The sequence below is a fragment of the Hippichthys cyanospilos genome, chromosome 11 (genome assembly GCF_059441005.1).
Source record: "Hippichthys cyanospilos isolate Australia breed blue-spotted pipefish chromosome 11, RoL_Hcya_1.0, whole genome shotgun sequence".
Lineage (NCBI taxonomy): Eukaryota > Metazoa > Chordata > Actinopteri > Syngnathiformes > Syngnathidae > Hippichthys > Hippichthys cyanospilos.
In genome coordinates this window covers 444732-459819 of record NC_142379.1, presented here as the reverse complement: position 1 = coordinate 459819, position 15088 = coordinate 444732, and the positions used below count along the sequence as shown (strand labels likewise).

At 52.7% G+C, this 15088-nt stretch overlaps 3 protein-coding genes across 10 annotated transcripts; 2 read left to right on the top strand and 1 right to left on the bottom strand.

Moving 5' to 3' along the window:
- Nucleotides 1-176: 176 nt before the first annotated feature.
- camkk1b (calcium/calmodulin-dependent protein kinase kinase 1, alpha b) lies at nucleotides 177-7101 on the top strand. Of its 8 annotated transcripts, none has more exons than XM_088427164.1 (17): nucleotides 177-299; nucleotides 610-897; nucleotides 1310-1357; nucleotides 1426-1479; nucleotides 1553-1604; nucleotides 1879-2000; nucleotides 2212-2248; nucleotides 2340-2361; nucleotides 2434-2522; nucleotides 2593-2792; nucleotides 2940-2993; nucleotides 3171-3244; nucleotides 3536-3623; nucleotides 3993-4121; nucleotides 4597-4700; nucleotides 4842-4892; nucleotides 6565-7096. In XM_088427164.1, exons 2-17 carry the CDS (start codon nucleotides 697-699, stop codon nucleotides 6728-6730), a joined length of 1491 nt encoding a protein of 496 aa, XP_088283290.1. In that variant the 5' UTR covers nucleotides 177-299; nucleotides 610-696; the 3' UTR covers nucleotides 6731-7096. The 8 variants fall into 8 exon arrangements, with proteins under 8 accessions (XP_088283290.1, XP_088283293.1, XP_088283295.1 ...); XM_088427167.1 differs by lacking the exon at nucleotides 6565-7096 and adding an exon at nucleotides 5760-6142; XM_088427169.1 differs by lacking the exon at nucleotides 3171-3244 and having other exon boundaries at nucleotides 6565-7101.
- Nucleotides 7102-7816: 715 nt separating this feature from the next.
- On the bottom strand, nucleotides 7817-11708 carry ywhag2 (3-monooxygenase/tryptophan 5-monooxygenase activation protein, gamma polypeptide 2). Its single transcript, XM_088427170.1, has 2 exons — nucleotides 11353-11708; nucleotides 7817-9706 (listed from the first exon to the last, which is right to left on the bottom strand). The coding sequence occupies exons 1-2, from the start codon at nucleotides 11437-11439 to the stop codon at nucleotides 9047-9049; spliced, it is 747 nt and encodes a 248-aa protein (XP_088283296.1). The 5' UTR covers nucleotides 11440-11708; the 3' UTR covers nucleotides 7817-9046.
- Nucleotides 11709-12254: 546 nt separating this feature from the next.
- On the top strand, nucleotides 12255-14996 carry LOC148415357 (RIMS-binding protein 2). The gene is given in 8 exon segments (XM_088427171.1): nucleotides 12255-13266; nucleotides 13370-13414; nucleotides 13416-13466; nucleotides 13468-13528; nucleotides 13657-13778; nucleotides 14083-14103; nucleotides 14105-14155; nucleotides 14229-14996. Coding segments are annotated over 8 exon segments (630 nt in total). The 5' UTR covers nucleotides 12255-13053; the 3' UTR covers nucleotides 14295-14996.
- The last annotated feature ends 92 nt before the right edge of the window (nucleotides 14997-15088 follow it).

Sequence of the window (15088 nt, the reverse complement as noted above, 5' to 3'; positions counted from 1 at the left end):
TATTAGTGTGTGTGTGTGTGTGTGTATTTATATTGATGGATTTTGTATTGATGTATTATTGATGTATTTTTTAAAATATATGTATGAAAACATATTTACATCTGTGAAACATAGTTGCTTTGGCGATCGCGCCTGCTGGCAGGTCATGTTGTGGCGTTTAGAAGCGCTCAGCCGCGCTAAATGCGGTGCGGGCTAATCCCCTAAGACGGCCGGCGGCCGCGTTCCGCTCAGACGAGAAAAGGGAGCAGGCGGAGGCGACGGACGGAGCAGAGCGCCGAGCGCCACCCTGGCCTTCGCGGGTGAGTGGGCGTCCGCCCGCTTCTGCTTTTCATTTGCAAATGCCCGCCATTTCCTACGCAAACAAACCTCTTCAGCGCTCGACTTGGCACGCTTTGCTTTCGCTGTCTTTTGGTTTGTCGCTCAAGCCGAGGCGCCGAGCGGCCCCGCTCTTTGCCGGGAGCGCTTTTGTCCCGGTCGCGTCGTTGCATAAGAAGCTTTCCGCCGTCGGGCGCTTCCCCGCGCAGACGGACGCCAAAGTTTAGACCGGCCGTGGCGCTTTTGTCCCCTTTGGTCATGGAGCTAGCTCATTTTCCCAAATTTGACTTTTAGGAGACGCCTGGTTTCCTATCGCCCCTCTGACTCGGTCTCGTCCCCTCCAGCCGAGTCGCCGGGCGCGGCGCCACCCCCGAGGCCGCCATGAGCGAGGACCCCGACGGCGAGCACGGCGGCGAGCTGGCCGACACGCTGGCGGCCATGAGCGTGGGCGGCGCCGAGCGCCCGGCCCCCGCCCGCCGCCCCCGCCTCTCGGACCGCAAGCTGTCCCTGCAGGAGCGCGGCGGGCGCGTGGTCCGCCAGCCCACCGTGGAGACCAAGAGGGTGTCCATCACGGACGCCCAGGTCGGCTTCCCCCGCGCCCGCTCTGCCGTACGGCGTCGCGGCCCGTCGAGAAACATCGGCGTTACTATTGGTCGTAAAACAGTTGCAGGTTTGCCTCTGTCGAAAATACCGCGCTCGTTTTCCTAGGCCGGCCCGCGGGCCGTACCTTTGAAACCCGCTGCATTAGAACAGCCGTGCCCGTCCACGCCGTTTGACATTGTGCGCGGGAGTCCGCTTCTGTCCTATTTTCAGCGTGCTTGCAAACAGGTTCGAACGTGCTCGTAGGCTAAATGCTAAAAACCTTTCGAGTTTCTCTTTGATTGATCAAATCGTATGGCGGAGCAAATTCAACCTGTCGGCGGGCCGAGCGTTTGACATCCGTGCACGTCAAAGCGTGAGTGGCGAAGTTTGATTTGTTTTTTCGTTTCCCCAGGACTTTGTGCAGCTCAACCAGTACAAGCTGAAGAAAGAGATCGGAAAGGTGGCGCTTGTCGAAATGCGCCCAAATAATCCGAAAAATCACGAGAGTGACGCTTTCCGTCCACGCAGGGCTCCTACGGCGTGGTCAAACTGGCCTACGACGAAGACTCGGAACAATATTACGTAAGGCTCCCTTCGGCGCGGCTTTTTCACTTTGTTCTACTTGCTGATGGTTTGTATATCGCATTCCGTTCAGGCCATGAAGGTGGTTTCCAAGAAGAGGCTCATGAAGCACTTTGGCTTTCTACGTGAGCAACCAACAATCATACTACCCTTTCTTTAAATTGTATAAAAGCAAATCAAATGCAATTCTTCTTCAGAAATGCTTCTTTTGGGGAATATATTTCACTGCTCTCCTACCACAATCTTCTTTTAAATGTATATGTACAGAAAAGTTCAGAATGTAAAAAAAGCAAAAAACTATGAACAGCTTTAACTGAAAAGTTGTATTTTTGGAGTGAATTTTTTCACGTTGTTTTCTGACCAAATAAATAGGATTGATCGTCTCTGACGTGGGTTCAGGTCCGGCGGCGCCCGGGCAGCGGGAGGCCTCGCCCAAAGCCTCCGTGGCGCTGGACAAGATCTACCGGGAAATCGCCATCCTCAAGAAGCTCCACCATCCCAACGTGGTCAAGCTGGTGGAGGTGGGTGTCCTAAAGACGCTTCCGGAAGGGACTTTAGCAATGGCTTGCTCGCTTCCCGAAATGAAGGCGCGGAACGCCGCCTTGCCTCGTGTCGCTATTCGTTTGGAAAAGAAAAGGGATGCGGAGGAGCAATCGTTTGTTGTCGCCTGCGTGCCATCCGGAGCTTTGGCTCCGCCCGTTACTCGGGGGAATGACGGCGTGGTGCTCGCAGGTGCTGGATGACCCCGATGAGGACGGCCTCCACATGGGTACGGCCGCCTTCTCCGTTTCCGTCACGGCGGCCGCTTCCGAGACTCCTCTCAGTTTCGGTTTTCTTCCCTCCCTCCCTCCCCCGGGCAGCCTTCGAGCTGATGACCAAAGGGTACGTTTGCCGCGGCGAAAACTTTTTGTTCTTTTTCTTTTTCTTTCGTCCCCTTCTTCCCCGGCGCGGCAGGCCGGTGATGGAGGTGCCCACGGAGCAGCCGCTGACGGAGGCGCGAGCTCGCTTCTACTTCCGAGACCTGCTGCTGGGCATCGAGTACCGTACGTGGCGTCGGCCGCTCGCGCGCCCCGCCGCCGGTGCTTTGTTTTGACTTGACGGAAGCGGCCGCAGTGCACTACCACAAAATCATCCACCGGGACATCAAGCCTTCCAACCTGCTGCTGGCCGAGGACGGGCACCTGAAGATCGCCGACTTGGGCGTGAGCGACCAGTTCGAGGGGGCCGACGCCCTGCTGTCCGGCACGGCCGGCACGCCGGCCTTCATGGCGCCCGAGACGGTGGACGAGCGCCGGCCCGCGTTCGGCGGAAAGGTACTTGGGGCCGGCGAGGACGTCGGGACCGGTCCCGGGAGGGGCGGAGACTTGCTTTCGGATGGCCCCGGGCTTAAGCCGAGGGGCCGGCGAAGGCAATCTGTCACGGGACGTCCTCACGACTATGGGCGCGTGTGTCGGTGGCAGGCGCTGGACGTCTGGGCCATGGGGGTCACGCTCTACTGCTTCGTCTACGGGAAGGTACGCGCGCGCGCGCGCTGCGCCGTGTCTCGCAACCAAGGAAAACGGAAATGCTTCCATGTGCCTTCCTCCTTTATTTCCTGCCCCCCCTCCCGCTTTCCTTTCTTCTGTCCTTCCTTGCGTCCTTCCCTCCTCGCTTCCTTCCTTTTTGCACGCTGACGCCGCGTCTCCGGGCAGTGTCCCTTTTATGACGACTACGTGGTGTCCCTCTACAACAAGATCAAGAACAAAGCGGTGGAGTTCCCGCAAGAGTACGTTAGCATAGCACGCGCCTCTGATGAGCGCGCTTTTTTTTCTCGTGTGCTGGAAAGCACGTCACTAGAACGTACCCGGCAACGAGTCCTTTCTTGTTCCGCCTCATTCGCTCTTACTTTGGAAAGAAAACGGCTCCGTTCCCGTCACGGCCTTAAAGTAGACTGTTGAAATTTCACCGGGTGCTTCCACGTGTGACAAGCGCTTGTTTGACTAAATGGCTGTTGCTGTCAGGAGCGGGCCCCGCCCCGCCTGTGCTTTTGGTTGTTTTATCTTTGCGGTTCGCGCAGGCCTCAGACAAGCGACGAGCTCAAGGATCTGATCGGCGCAATGTTGGACAAAAACCCGCAAAGCAGAATCGCCCTGCCAAACATCAAAGTGAGTCGCTCCCACCTCTTTGCTGCGAGCGGAGTATCCTCCGAAAGATTTGATCGAGTTTATATCTTTGCTCCAACCAAAAATCAAACCGTGGCCGAAACGAATGAAGTTGATCGGCGCACATCAAAATGACCGGTCGGTGGCAGCGCGCTAATTTGAGACAAAAGCTTTTAACTGCCGCTTATTTGATGAGTGTTGATAAAGTCGAATGACTTTCTATTGTCAAAGTGGTTTCGAATGCTCCCAGTTTGGGCCGGTGGCGTGCCTCCAGATGTTCCCAAAGGGGGAAGAAAAAAAAAATGTTTGGGGATTTCGCATGCAACTCTCGCGCCGTCCGCGTACATGCGTTTGCCTTCGGGTGACTCCCAGGTGCACCCGTGGGTGACGGAGCAGGGTACCCGGCCCCTCCCCCCCGAGGAGGAGCACTGCGCGGCGGTGGAGGTGAGCCCCGAGGAGGTGGCAAAGAGCGTCACGTTGGTCTCCAGCCTCTCCGCCGTGGTCAGTCCCTTTTTTCTTTCTTTTTTATCACGCTAAAATATAAAAACGGATCGATCAAATATCATTATAAAGAATATAGAATTATGCAAATAAAAATATACCCAAATGCTGGAAACAAAGAAATTACATCAATCAATCAAGTTTATTTGTGTATCCTCCTGAATAACAGATCAATAAATGACAAATGTAAATGGTCATTATCATAAAATTGGCATTAGTGTACCTGAAAGCTCAAATACAAACGTAAATAAATCAAATGTAACTACGAAGAATGTATCGCGTACCTTTAAAAATGACAAATATATCCAGATGCAGGTATATGAAGTCACTGAATAATAAAGGAAAATGATCCTTATCCGAAAAACTGTCCGTAAAACAACAGCAAAAGTAAAGAGCAGTGCGCAGTAAACTATAAAAAGAAAGACATCAAATCTAACAATCAAGAAAGTCTAAGTTTGGATTTTGCGGCCGGCAGATCCTGGTCAAGTCCATGCTGCGCAAGCGCTCCTTCGGCAACCCCTTCGAGGGTCCGGCCAGGCGGGCGGAGCGGTCCATGTCTGCCCCCGGCGGGCTCCTCACGTAAGTGCGAGCCGACCGCCCGACCGACCGACCGCCCGCCCGACCGACTGCCCGCCCGCGCGTGGATTTTCACACCGGGGAGCGCGGCGCGAGGCGGCGGCTAATGAAAACCGCCGCCGGGGTGGTGTGTGTTTGCGGCAGCGGTCCCTGGGGTCTTTTGGGCTCTTCGGCTCACCTCCATCCGTCTTTGAGGTAACGCTCGCCCCCTCGCTTTTTGAGCTTTCCCCAGCCGCCGCCCGCGGTCCTCGTGCGCAGCTTTTGCTCGTCGTCGTGTCCAATCGTCTTATTGTGCAAATCCCTCATCCCCGCGCTGGACCTATCCTATCATCTTTCTTCTCATCTCAAACCCTCACGACTTCATCCAACCGGCGCCGCGCTTCCCTCCCGCCCGCCATTCAGTCACTCTCATGTCCGAATCGTCCTCCTTCCCGGTCGTCCCCAACCTCATGATTTGGTTCCAAACTTTTTCCTCATTGTCAAATCCTCCAAGTATTTCATGCTCAACTTCTCATGTTTAATCCGCCTCCAATCACGCTCGCAAGTGGGTAATATCGTCTCCCGAGGTTTTCCTCATCCCATTTAATCGTCGGCGTGTCCAAATTGTCCTCATGCGAGCCACCGATCCGCACCCCCATCCTGATATTTTCATTCCAAACGTTTTCCTCATCCTCACGCGCAAACGTTTGATCCTCATGCTGGACTTCTCACGTTTAACCCGCCTGGAACTTCTCGAGCTTTTGCCAAGCGTCGTCCCGTCCTTCACAAGCTCATGATGTCATCTCTTGAGTTTTTCTCATCCCATTCCGATGTCCGCATCGTCCTCCCCGTTCCCGACTTTCCCCGATCACCCCTGACAACAAGTTGGGGGAGTTCCGGCCCTTCCCATCCCCGCGCGCGCAACGATCTGCAATGTGCAATTTTCCCTCCCACCTTGTTGTCATCATCTTGAGTCGTCTCATCGTGCTGCCGCCCGCCGTCCTCGCCGTCCTCGCCGTCCTCGCCGTCCTTTCTGCTTGACGCCCACCTTTTGTCCCGGTCCCGTTGCGTCCGTCCTCTCAGGAGCAGCAGCCGCGACGGCAGCCGCGACGGCGAGCTGGAGGACTTGTACGAAGACGAGGCGTTCGCCGAGTGCGCGGACACTTGAGCCCCGCCCGAGCGTCGTTCCTTCCGGCCGTTGCCACGGTTACGCACGTAGCTGAGGAAATTAGCCCACGATAACGTTAGATCGTGCTGCGCTTTTAGCGAGTCAAAAGTGTAATTGTTTACATTTTCCTACGAGAATTAAAAAAAAAAATGCGTGCGTGTCTGGACTTGAACGCTAGAGGGCGGTGTTGGCTCAGCAGCGAATCCTCTGGAGCCGAACCGCCAGCGCTACAGTACAGCGCAGTAGAAATAGAAAGCGACAGATGAAGACTCGAATAAAGAATGTTTTAAAATTGCAATCGTTATTGTCCGTTTTTATCTTCCACCAGCGACTTTCTCCCTGTGTCGTTGCGCCAAAACGACTGGATGTTTCTTTTGGTTCGGTCAAACGTTTCGGTACAAAGCTGAGGAAAAGTAGCAAGCGTGGAAGACATAGAAAAGAAATAGCGATGGATTAAGAATGGCATATTTTCACGTAGGCCTACGTACAAAAGGTCAGCAAATACAGGCATGCGGCGTTTGGCAAAGGAGTCGCTAAAACACATTTCAAGCAATCAATTGCTTCACGTTCCTTTTGCTTTAACTTGATTTGAGAAGAAAGACGGCCCGGTGGATTTAGTGGCATTTACTGAAAGGTGCGGAAATCCTGTTGGAATGTGGCCTGGCCTAACGCGTGTTTGTTGTTTGTTTTTTTCTCTCTCCGCTTGCACCTTACTGGCAGGACGCAAGAGGCGTCAACTCCATGCGGCAGTGCGGCTCCTTTTTATAGCCCTGGCAACAGCCGTCCGATTGGATCGCGCGACCGGCCGGCCGATTGGCCGGCGAGACGGAGCGCTCCCAGCTCACAATTTCCTGGGCCAGAATGTGGGGTGCCGCCAAAGAGGTAGGGAGAGCTGAGCGGGGCAAATGAGGCCTCAACGTCCAGCTACAAAAAAAAACCAAAAACAAAAAACGCCGCCCACAAACGCACCGTTTGACAGAAGCCAGCCGAGAACCTTTCGGACTGGCAAACTCCTCCCGATTGACTTGCCGATACGTTTAACTCCCGGCTGCCCGGCGATTTTTCACTAACCTGGATTTATCATCACTCGACTTGGGCTGAAATTGAAGGCTCGTAACAATATCGTTTTCAAGACCTTCACTGGCATCAGCCCCATCCATACATATGTATATTTACATATACTGTCCATGCAGAATGTATTTTTTGACAATGCCTACCACCGAACCAGCTAACGGTGCCGTGGATTTCGCAGACAGGAATATGCAGCTATCATTTTATGCGTGCATGAAAAACAAAAACAAAAAAAAAGCTTCCGGGTAACAAAATAAAGGCTTTTGCGTGTGACTTATGCAAATGTCAGAAGTTGGCCGCTGGCGCCCCCCCCCGCCGGTTTTGGGGTCCCAACGCAAAAATGTTTGTGAGTTGCCGTTGAAAGGATGAATGCAAAAATCTTGGGAAACGCATAAGAAAACACGGGCTTTTCAATATGTTCCAAATTGACAATATTTCCAATTTTGGATGGCAGTAAACGAGCCCGACACGGGCTCCATTTGACATCTACAGGATGTCCCTCTCAACTTCCCGTTTGCGTTGGAACGGCATGTTGTTAGTCGACATGTTTTGACAATCTATGCCATTTTTTAGTTGCCCGGTGTTTTTTTGTATGCTTTTCCTAATCACAAGTCAAAATCCTATACGAACGTACTCGTACGAAACGTACTCGTTAGCCAAATGCAAAAAAAACAAACAAACTGCATTTTCCCATAATTCCTCACGGTGGCATGAGCACTTGTAAAACAAATATTTGAACAATTAATTTGGCATTTTTGTAAAAAAAATTGCAAAAATAACAAATTCTACTTTAGAAATGAAATTGAAAGCGTTTTCCTTGGAGGGGTAGCCATCAAAGGGCAAAAAAAAAAAAAAATCAAATTTGTCTTGTGCGTCTGCAAATGAATGGATGAGTCAGTCATCAGCTTTTCTTTTATTCTTCAGCGCTAATATTTTTGTTTCTTGTGCAACTGCTACATCGTGACTCACATTCAAGATCTTGAATTTTTTTTGTCATCGCTCGAGAAAGAAAAGGTAGAAAAAAGAAGCCAATGCAGTCCGATGTGGTCCAAACACGTTTGGCGAGGCGTGGAAATCATTCAATACGGCCATGTCATTTGCTTTTTGGTTTGTTTTTATCCTCCTCTTGGTGTGACGAACAGCAGCTGGCCAGCACTGGTGAGGTTCAAGCAACCTTTCTTTTTGTTTTTTTGAAATACACAGATTGCATGTCACCAAAGCAACAACCCTTTTTCCTTCAAACGGTCACAGGTAGAGAACAGAATTCAAAAAAGAATAAATTAAAAGTGCGCATTTTTTCCTCAGTCGTATGAATACTTCACATCCACAGTAGACAGCAATGGAATCGAGTCAAGCTACCGTATGGGAATACATCAACAGCATGCACGATATTGACTATTATGGTGATATTCTGCTTTGCGGTCGGACGCTACACTGAAGAAAAGCACGCGGGACTGGGAATAGCGGTAGGCCGGCGCGTTTCGTCAGAACCATCCTTTTTTTCTTCCTTTTACATTTGCGCCTAAAAGTTCAGGACAAAGCCTGCGCTGTTTGCGAGGACGCTTCGCTTTTTTTTTTTTAATAAAACAAATTGGGCCAGATTCTGGGGCTCGGACCGCGTCCCCAAACGGAGCGCAAATTTCTACTCGCTAAAGCGGACCGGAGCGGGGCCGTCCCGTTTATTTGAAGCGAGCGCGACTTCCCGTCGGCCGGGTCCGATCCATTCACCCGCGCGGTGAAAAGGACGATGGGTACATTAGATAGACAGAGATCTTTTTCATGACAGCGCGGGTGTCAAACCTATGGCCCGTGGGCCGGTAAAAAGGGTTCAAAAACATGATGGGTAACTCAAAAAAAATGCTTGCTTCCTAAAAAAGATAGAATCCAATTTTTTTCTTTTGCTTAGGACGACCGGCTCCAATACGGGTTAGCGACGGGTACGGGCGCGGCGAGAGCGCCGGCGACCGGACGTACGTCATGGCGAAAGGATGGGGGGGGGGGGGGGGGGCAATATTTCCCCTTCTACCCGGGACCCCGAGTACGCCGGCGGGCCTAGGAGTAACGGGCGCGGCGCCCGGGTCCCAAAAGATGCTCTCCCCCCCCCCGGCGGGGCAAAGCGAGGGGGGGCCGGCTAGTTGTTGGCGTCGGCGGGCTCGTCGTCCTGCTGGTCGCTGGTCCAGAGAGTCAAGTTGTCGCGCAGCAGCTGCATGATGAGCGTGGAGTCCTTGTAGGAGTCCTCGTTGAGGGCGTCCAGCTCGGCGATGGCGTCGTCGAAGGCCGTCTTGGCCAGGTGGCAGGCCCGCTCGGGCGCGTTCTGGATCTCGTAGTAGAAGACGGAGTAGTTGAGGGCCAGGCCCAGGCGGATGGGGTGCGTGGGCTGCATGTGCTCCTTGCTGATGTCGTGCGCCCGGCCGTAGGCCTTCTCCGAGGCCTCCGCCACGCCGGCGCGCTTGTCGCCGGCCGCCACCTCCGCCAGGTAGCGGTAGTAGTCGCCCTTCATCTTCAGGTAGAAGACCTTGCTCTCGTGCTGCGCCTCGCCGCAGTTCTTCACCAGGAAGTCGTCCAGCAGCCGCAGCACGTCCCGGCACACCGCCTCCAGCTCCTTCTCGATCTTCTCCCGGTAGGCCCGCGCCATCTCCAGCTTCTTCTCGTCGCCGCCGTCCGACGACGTCTTCTGCTCGATGCTGGAGACCACGCGCCACGACGAGCGCCGGGCGCCCACCACGTTCTTGTAGGCCACCGACAGCAGGTTGCGCTCCTCGTTGGACAGCGCCTCGTTCAGCTCCGTCACCTGGGGGGCGCCCGCCCGGCTCAGAGGGGGTTTTTTTTTTTTCCCCCCCGAAAGGCCGCGCGACGAGCGAGCGCCCGCCCGGGCGGCTGTTTGCCGTCGCCCCCTTTTTTCAAATCTTCGATTTGAAGCTCCTTTCCCCCGCGTCTCGTCGTTTTCGAAACCGTGAAAAAAAATCCTCCTTTTCCCAAAGAGTTGGATGGCTGTTCCCATTCCTTTGCTCTTAGCTTGACAAGGAAAACCGCAGCGGCGCCTCGTAACCGTAGCGACGCAGAGATTCCTACGCTTTGGGAACGATTTCCAAAATCTTGCCTGATTTTTATTGCGATTTGGAGGCGAGTCCGTTTTATGCTAGCGCTAGGGAGCTAGCGGGCCTCCATTGGTTGGAAGGGGCGGGGGGGCAAGGCCTTGCCGTGTACGCTGAGGGCAGCTGCGCTGTAAGGCAAAACCCTGCACGCGCGCACCCTGACCTTAGACCATGCTAAAATTGACTTTTTTTTTTTTTTTGGAAACATTTGCTAACCTTATGAGCGCCTTTAAAAAGCCGCCTCCTGCTCGCATTTGGGACGAGTCTTTTCTCTTTTTCGGAACCAAAAGTAATCAATTACTTTCTTTAACTATGAACTAAAATATCAATAACTTTACACGGTAATCAATTACTTTAGGTAAGTGAGCGTTTAGCCGTTAAGCTACCGAAGGTAATTGGTTAATGTGTGAAATGATTATTTTAATACTTCAGTAATCAGTTACTTAGGTAATACTCGACTAAAGGAAATACATTACTTTAGGTATTAAAATAAATCATTACATTAGGTACTAAACTACCCAAAGTAATGATTAGTGCGTAAAGTAATTGATTATTTTAATACTTAAATACCGAAGGTAATTCATCATATGCACTCTAAGTTCTGTACCTAACCCTTATGTTTAAATTACTCATGGTCATAAAGTATTATGGTAATGGATTACTTGAAGTGTTAAAGAAACCAATTATACTAGGCACTCGACCACCGAAGGTAAATTGATTGGTGCGGAAAGTCCTGAACAGTAATACATTTCGTTTCTCCATCATCTTGCGCGTTTTCATCACGTGATCCGTCATTCAAAACGCTCCGAAGGCAACGTCATCTCGTCGTAGCAAATTGGCTGCACTGCAATATGACAAAAGAATATTCCAGAAGGCTTTTTCATCTACGTCTGCGTGAGCGCCAGCGCGCGCGCCCCCACCCACCTCGCCCCCACCCACCCCACTCCCGTTAACTCCTCCTTCCATTGCCATTTATTTGCATCGTTGCTCCTTATCCAAAACAGCATTTTGCTATCATTTACATCTACTGAATGATCATATTTATTGAAAGGCAAAGGGAGGAGGCTCGCGTGCCCCCTAGAAAATCATTTGACGAAAGCGACGATCGAAAAAAAAAAAAGCTTTGCGCTTGCAAAGGCGCCGCCGCATCACAAAAAGAAAAACAAAACGACGGCAACGTTAAGTCGGAGGACAAGGGCAGCGGCTGTGACGTGGGGTCGCGTCAGCGCGAGTCGTTTGTAGAAATAATCGACCCAATAAACCCAAAGGCTAACGTGGAAACGGCGACGCTCGGGCGCGATGACATCACGGATGGATATTGGAGAGGGGGGAGGGCACTCACCGATTTCATGGCGGCCGCCATGTCGTCATACCTCTCGGCCTGCTCGGCCAGCCTGGCCTTCTGCACCAGCTGCTCGCGGTCCACCATCTTCTCCGCCGCCGGCTGGGATCTTCCGAGGTGCCCCGGCTCTTATTTTGGAAGGGAGGGACGCGGGGGGCTGGCGAGGCCTGGAGATGCGGCCCTTTGGTTCAAACGCTAGATTTGCTGTCTTTTCTTTGGTCGTTTTCTCGTCAGTGAAATTCGCAATGCGGCGAAAATCCGACGGCAAGTGAACGCTGCGGCGGCTCTCTCTGCTCGTCTCCCGCTCGCTCTCTCTCTCTCTCCTCTTCTCCGGCGCTTGCGTCATCCCCGGCACAAATATGATGATGTCATCGCGGCGGGCGCTCGGGCTCAAGGATTGTGGGAAATAAAGTCCTCGGCCGCGGATGGGCCCTTAGCATCCGTTTTGAGCCGCGTGCAACAGTGCCCTCCTGTGGCCAACTCGAGGAACTTGCCACATTTCGCATGTTCTGAGTCATCTTCGATTATGTGTGTCGTATGAAGACAATAGAACTGTATTCCTCCAAGTCCTTCTTTTTTTAATAAAACATTTTAATCGAGTTGTATTGAACATTCCTGCTGTTGCGGTACAATGTTCCTCTACTTGTGCTTTTATTTTGAATACCCGTCTGGTATTTAGTCGTCCTCGTTCATTCGTTTGCCTTTTCAAGACACGTTACTTGAAAACAAAATGAATCAGTAAATAACCAAAATCATTTTTCTTGTAATGGTATAAGACAGGGATGGTGGCGTGAACAACTCGCCTGTGTGTTTCTATTTATAGAATAATAAGACAATGATACTTGTGTTCGTTTAGCTTGCCTGGCGAAAACTGGCGCTAAGCGCATGCGCAAGACAAAACCCGGAAACGAAACACTTCCGGCTGCGTGCTCGGCGGCAGCTTTGACTGTCTTTGGCATATTAAAAGGTAAAATCAAGTCAAGGCTGATGTGAAAGAGAAGAAACATACATTAATTGCAGTATTTTTCACGAGTAAGCGTAAAAAGAAAAGCGAGGAGTGTGGCGCGCGCACGCAAGCGGTCACCTGTTAAGAAGATAAGCTTGCGCGTGCTAAACGAGGCGTCGACCGGAAGTGGGTCAAGCGGCGACGGGGCGGGCGATCAGCCAAAAGCAATTAAGAGCGACGGAAACTTGGCAGAGCAGCAATGGCGCCGGGTCCAAGTGTGACGTCGGCGGCCGGCGACGAGGCTCGATTTCACTCCTCGCAACTGTTCCCTCGTTTATCGCTGGGCCGAGGTTGCCGAAAATATCCCGCAAAAAGTGAAGTCCGTCAAGCGGAGCTTAGTCTTTGTTTTTGTTGATTATGTTTCCTCTCCTTACGATACTGTTTTCATTTTGAAAAATTCTTTTCATGACATGCTTTTCCATTAGTTTTTCCGTTTGATATACTCTTGTCTCTGTTATATCTTGAGCACACAAAATGCACTTTAGTCAGGCAATTAGCAGCCCCGTTTCTTCGTTTGCTAAGTTTAAATGCAAAAAAAAAAGGCAAAAGGGAATGCGACCTGTTGGCTTTTCCCACCGATGAACGGCCATCGTCTTCCGACGCCATTGAGCAGGCAGGCGGGGTCACCCAAATAGGATTAGCTTAGCTTAGTGTAGTTAGCCGAAAGGAGGGCGAGCGAGCGCGCGTAGTCCGGCATGGAGCTGGACGTGCTGATCTACCCGGACGGCGTGCGGGCGGCCACCCCGGAGGACCTGCGGCAGTGGGAGCTGGAGACGGCCGGCCGGCGGGCGCCGAGCCCCCAGCCCCGCCTCTTCGTGGCGCTCTACCCGTACAACCCGGCCTCCATGTCGCCCAACCCGGACACGGCCGGCGAGGAGCTGCCCTTCGTGCCCGGGCAGATCATCAAGGCGAGGGACGGCGCGCGCCTTTCCTTTTTCCGCGGGCGAATCGGGCGCCGAACGCGACCTTTCCGTCGGAGCGCCGCTTATTTTGGCCCGGGTGTTGGTTCAGGTGTTTGGAGACAAGGACCCGGACGGCTTCTACCGGGGCGAGTCGGGGCGGCCTGCGGGGTTACGTGGCCGGCAACCTGGTGGCCGAAGTGCCGGTGGGACGACCGCCGCCTCAAAAGTTTGCTCATGCGCCAGGGCTTCATCCCCGTCGACCAAACGGGTCTCGCGCTCCTTTTCCTACTTGCTGGCTGTTTGGATCTTTTGCTTTTCTGTCTGGCTCTGACCGCCAAGCGGATGCGACAGCGCCGCTTACAGGGCCGCGGTTTCACGCTGGGCTCTTTTGCGCAGGAATGTGTCTGAGCCCCGACGGCAGCGAGGCGTCCGACCTCCCCGAGGACGTGGCCGCGCGGCGCATGGTGGCCCTGTTCGACTACGACCCCTGGGAAAGTTCGCCCAATGCCGACAGCCAAGTAAGAATCCGTTTTTCTGACCGCGTCCGCGACCGCTGCTCTTTCAAGCTAGCTACAAAAGCCGTAGCCTTTCCAGTAGAAACGAAGACGAAAACCTTACTTTTGGGACATTTCTTAATTGTGTCAAATGACAATCCCTATTCTTTTTTTTGTGGGGGGGGGGGGGGGGGGGGGGGGGGGGGGGGGGGGGGGGCTCCGTAAGTACGTATGCGCATTTCCAGTGGTATCTATCGGATCTGAAGAGCAACGGATCCGTTGTTGTAGCGACGCGCTCAGGTTTGCGTGTTTTGGATGTTGGCGGCAGGCGGAACTGGGCTTTCGCTCGTGGCGACATCATCTACGTGCTGGGCGACATGGATCCCGACGGCTTCTACTACGTACGGCCCGTCCGTCCCTAGCTTTGCGTTTTGCTCATTTCTTTGGGATGACAAACTTTTGTTTGTTTCCAAGGGCGATCTGCAAGGCCGGCGAGGTTTGGTGCCGTCCAACTTTTTGCAGCCGCTACCCTGGGATTAGGCCTCATCTCATTTCTGGTAGCCCTAAGCCCATGTAAACACACACAATCGTATACAGCTCAAGGGGAAGAAAAAAAGGAAACGAGCAGAGCAAAATGATCCGAGCTCCATGAAGTCGGATACGCAAAATATCTGATCGGAAAAGATAGTTCAAAGATGTTCAAAAATAGTGTGCGTTAATCTGTTTTTTTATATCCATATTTCTACATTTTCTATTATGGCGTCTTTTATACCGTGCAATTTTTTTTTCCAATATGGTACGTAGCTGCGGTGTCCATCACGCGGCCCGCGAGACGATTTGGTCCTATAAATGTATAGCATGATTTTATCGGTCCGGCCCACCACGGAACGGAATTTTCTCCACACCGGCCGAAAGCTTAAAGCGCTTTGACGCCCCTGCTGTAATAGTGTCTGACTTAGGCGGTCCACATCTGGATCTTACCATCCATATTTATTTATATATATCTTTCCTATTTGCCGTTTCCTATTTTCGGGGGAGTTGTCTTTGACGTGCGAGGACGCCGCGGATTAGCCCAGCCGGGCGCTTGCATCATCGCCGGGCTATTATGGCGCAATTGGATTAGGTCCAGCGCTCCTCTTCCCGTTGCTGTTCTTGTTGGGGCGCGCGTACACGTAGATATGTGCCCGCGCGGCTTGCGGCCTCACGCCGGACCCGGGAAAATGGCCGCAAGACGCCTTATCTTAAAGAATCTTAAAGATAAACCAAATCGGCTCCCGGACGTTATTCGGGGCGCGGCCCGCGGAGCGCCGGTCGGGGACCCCCGCTATACGCCG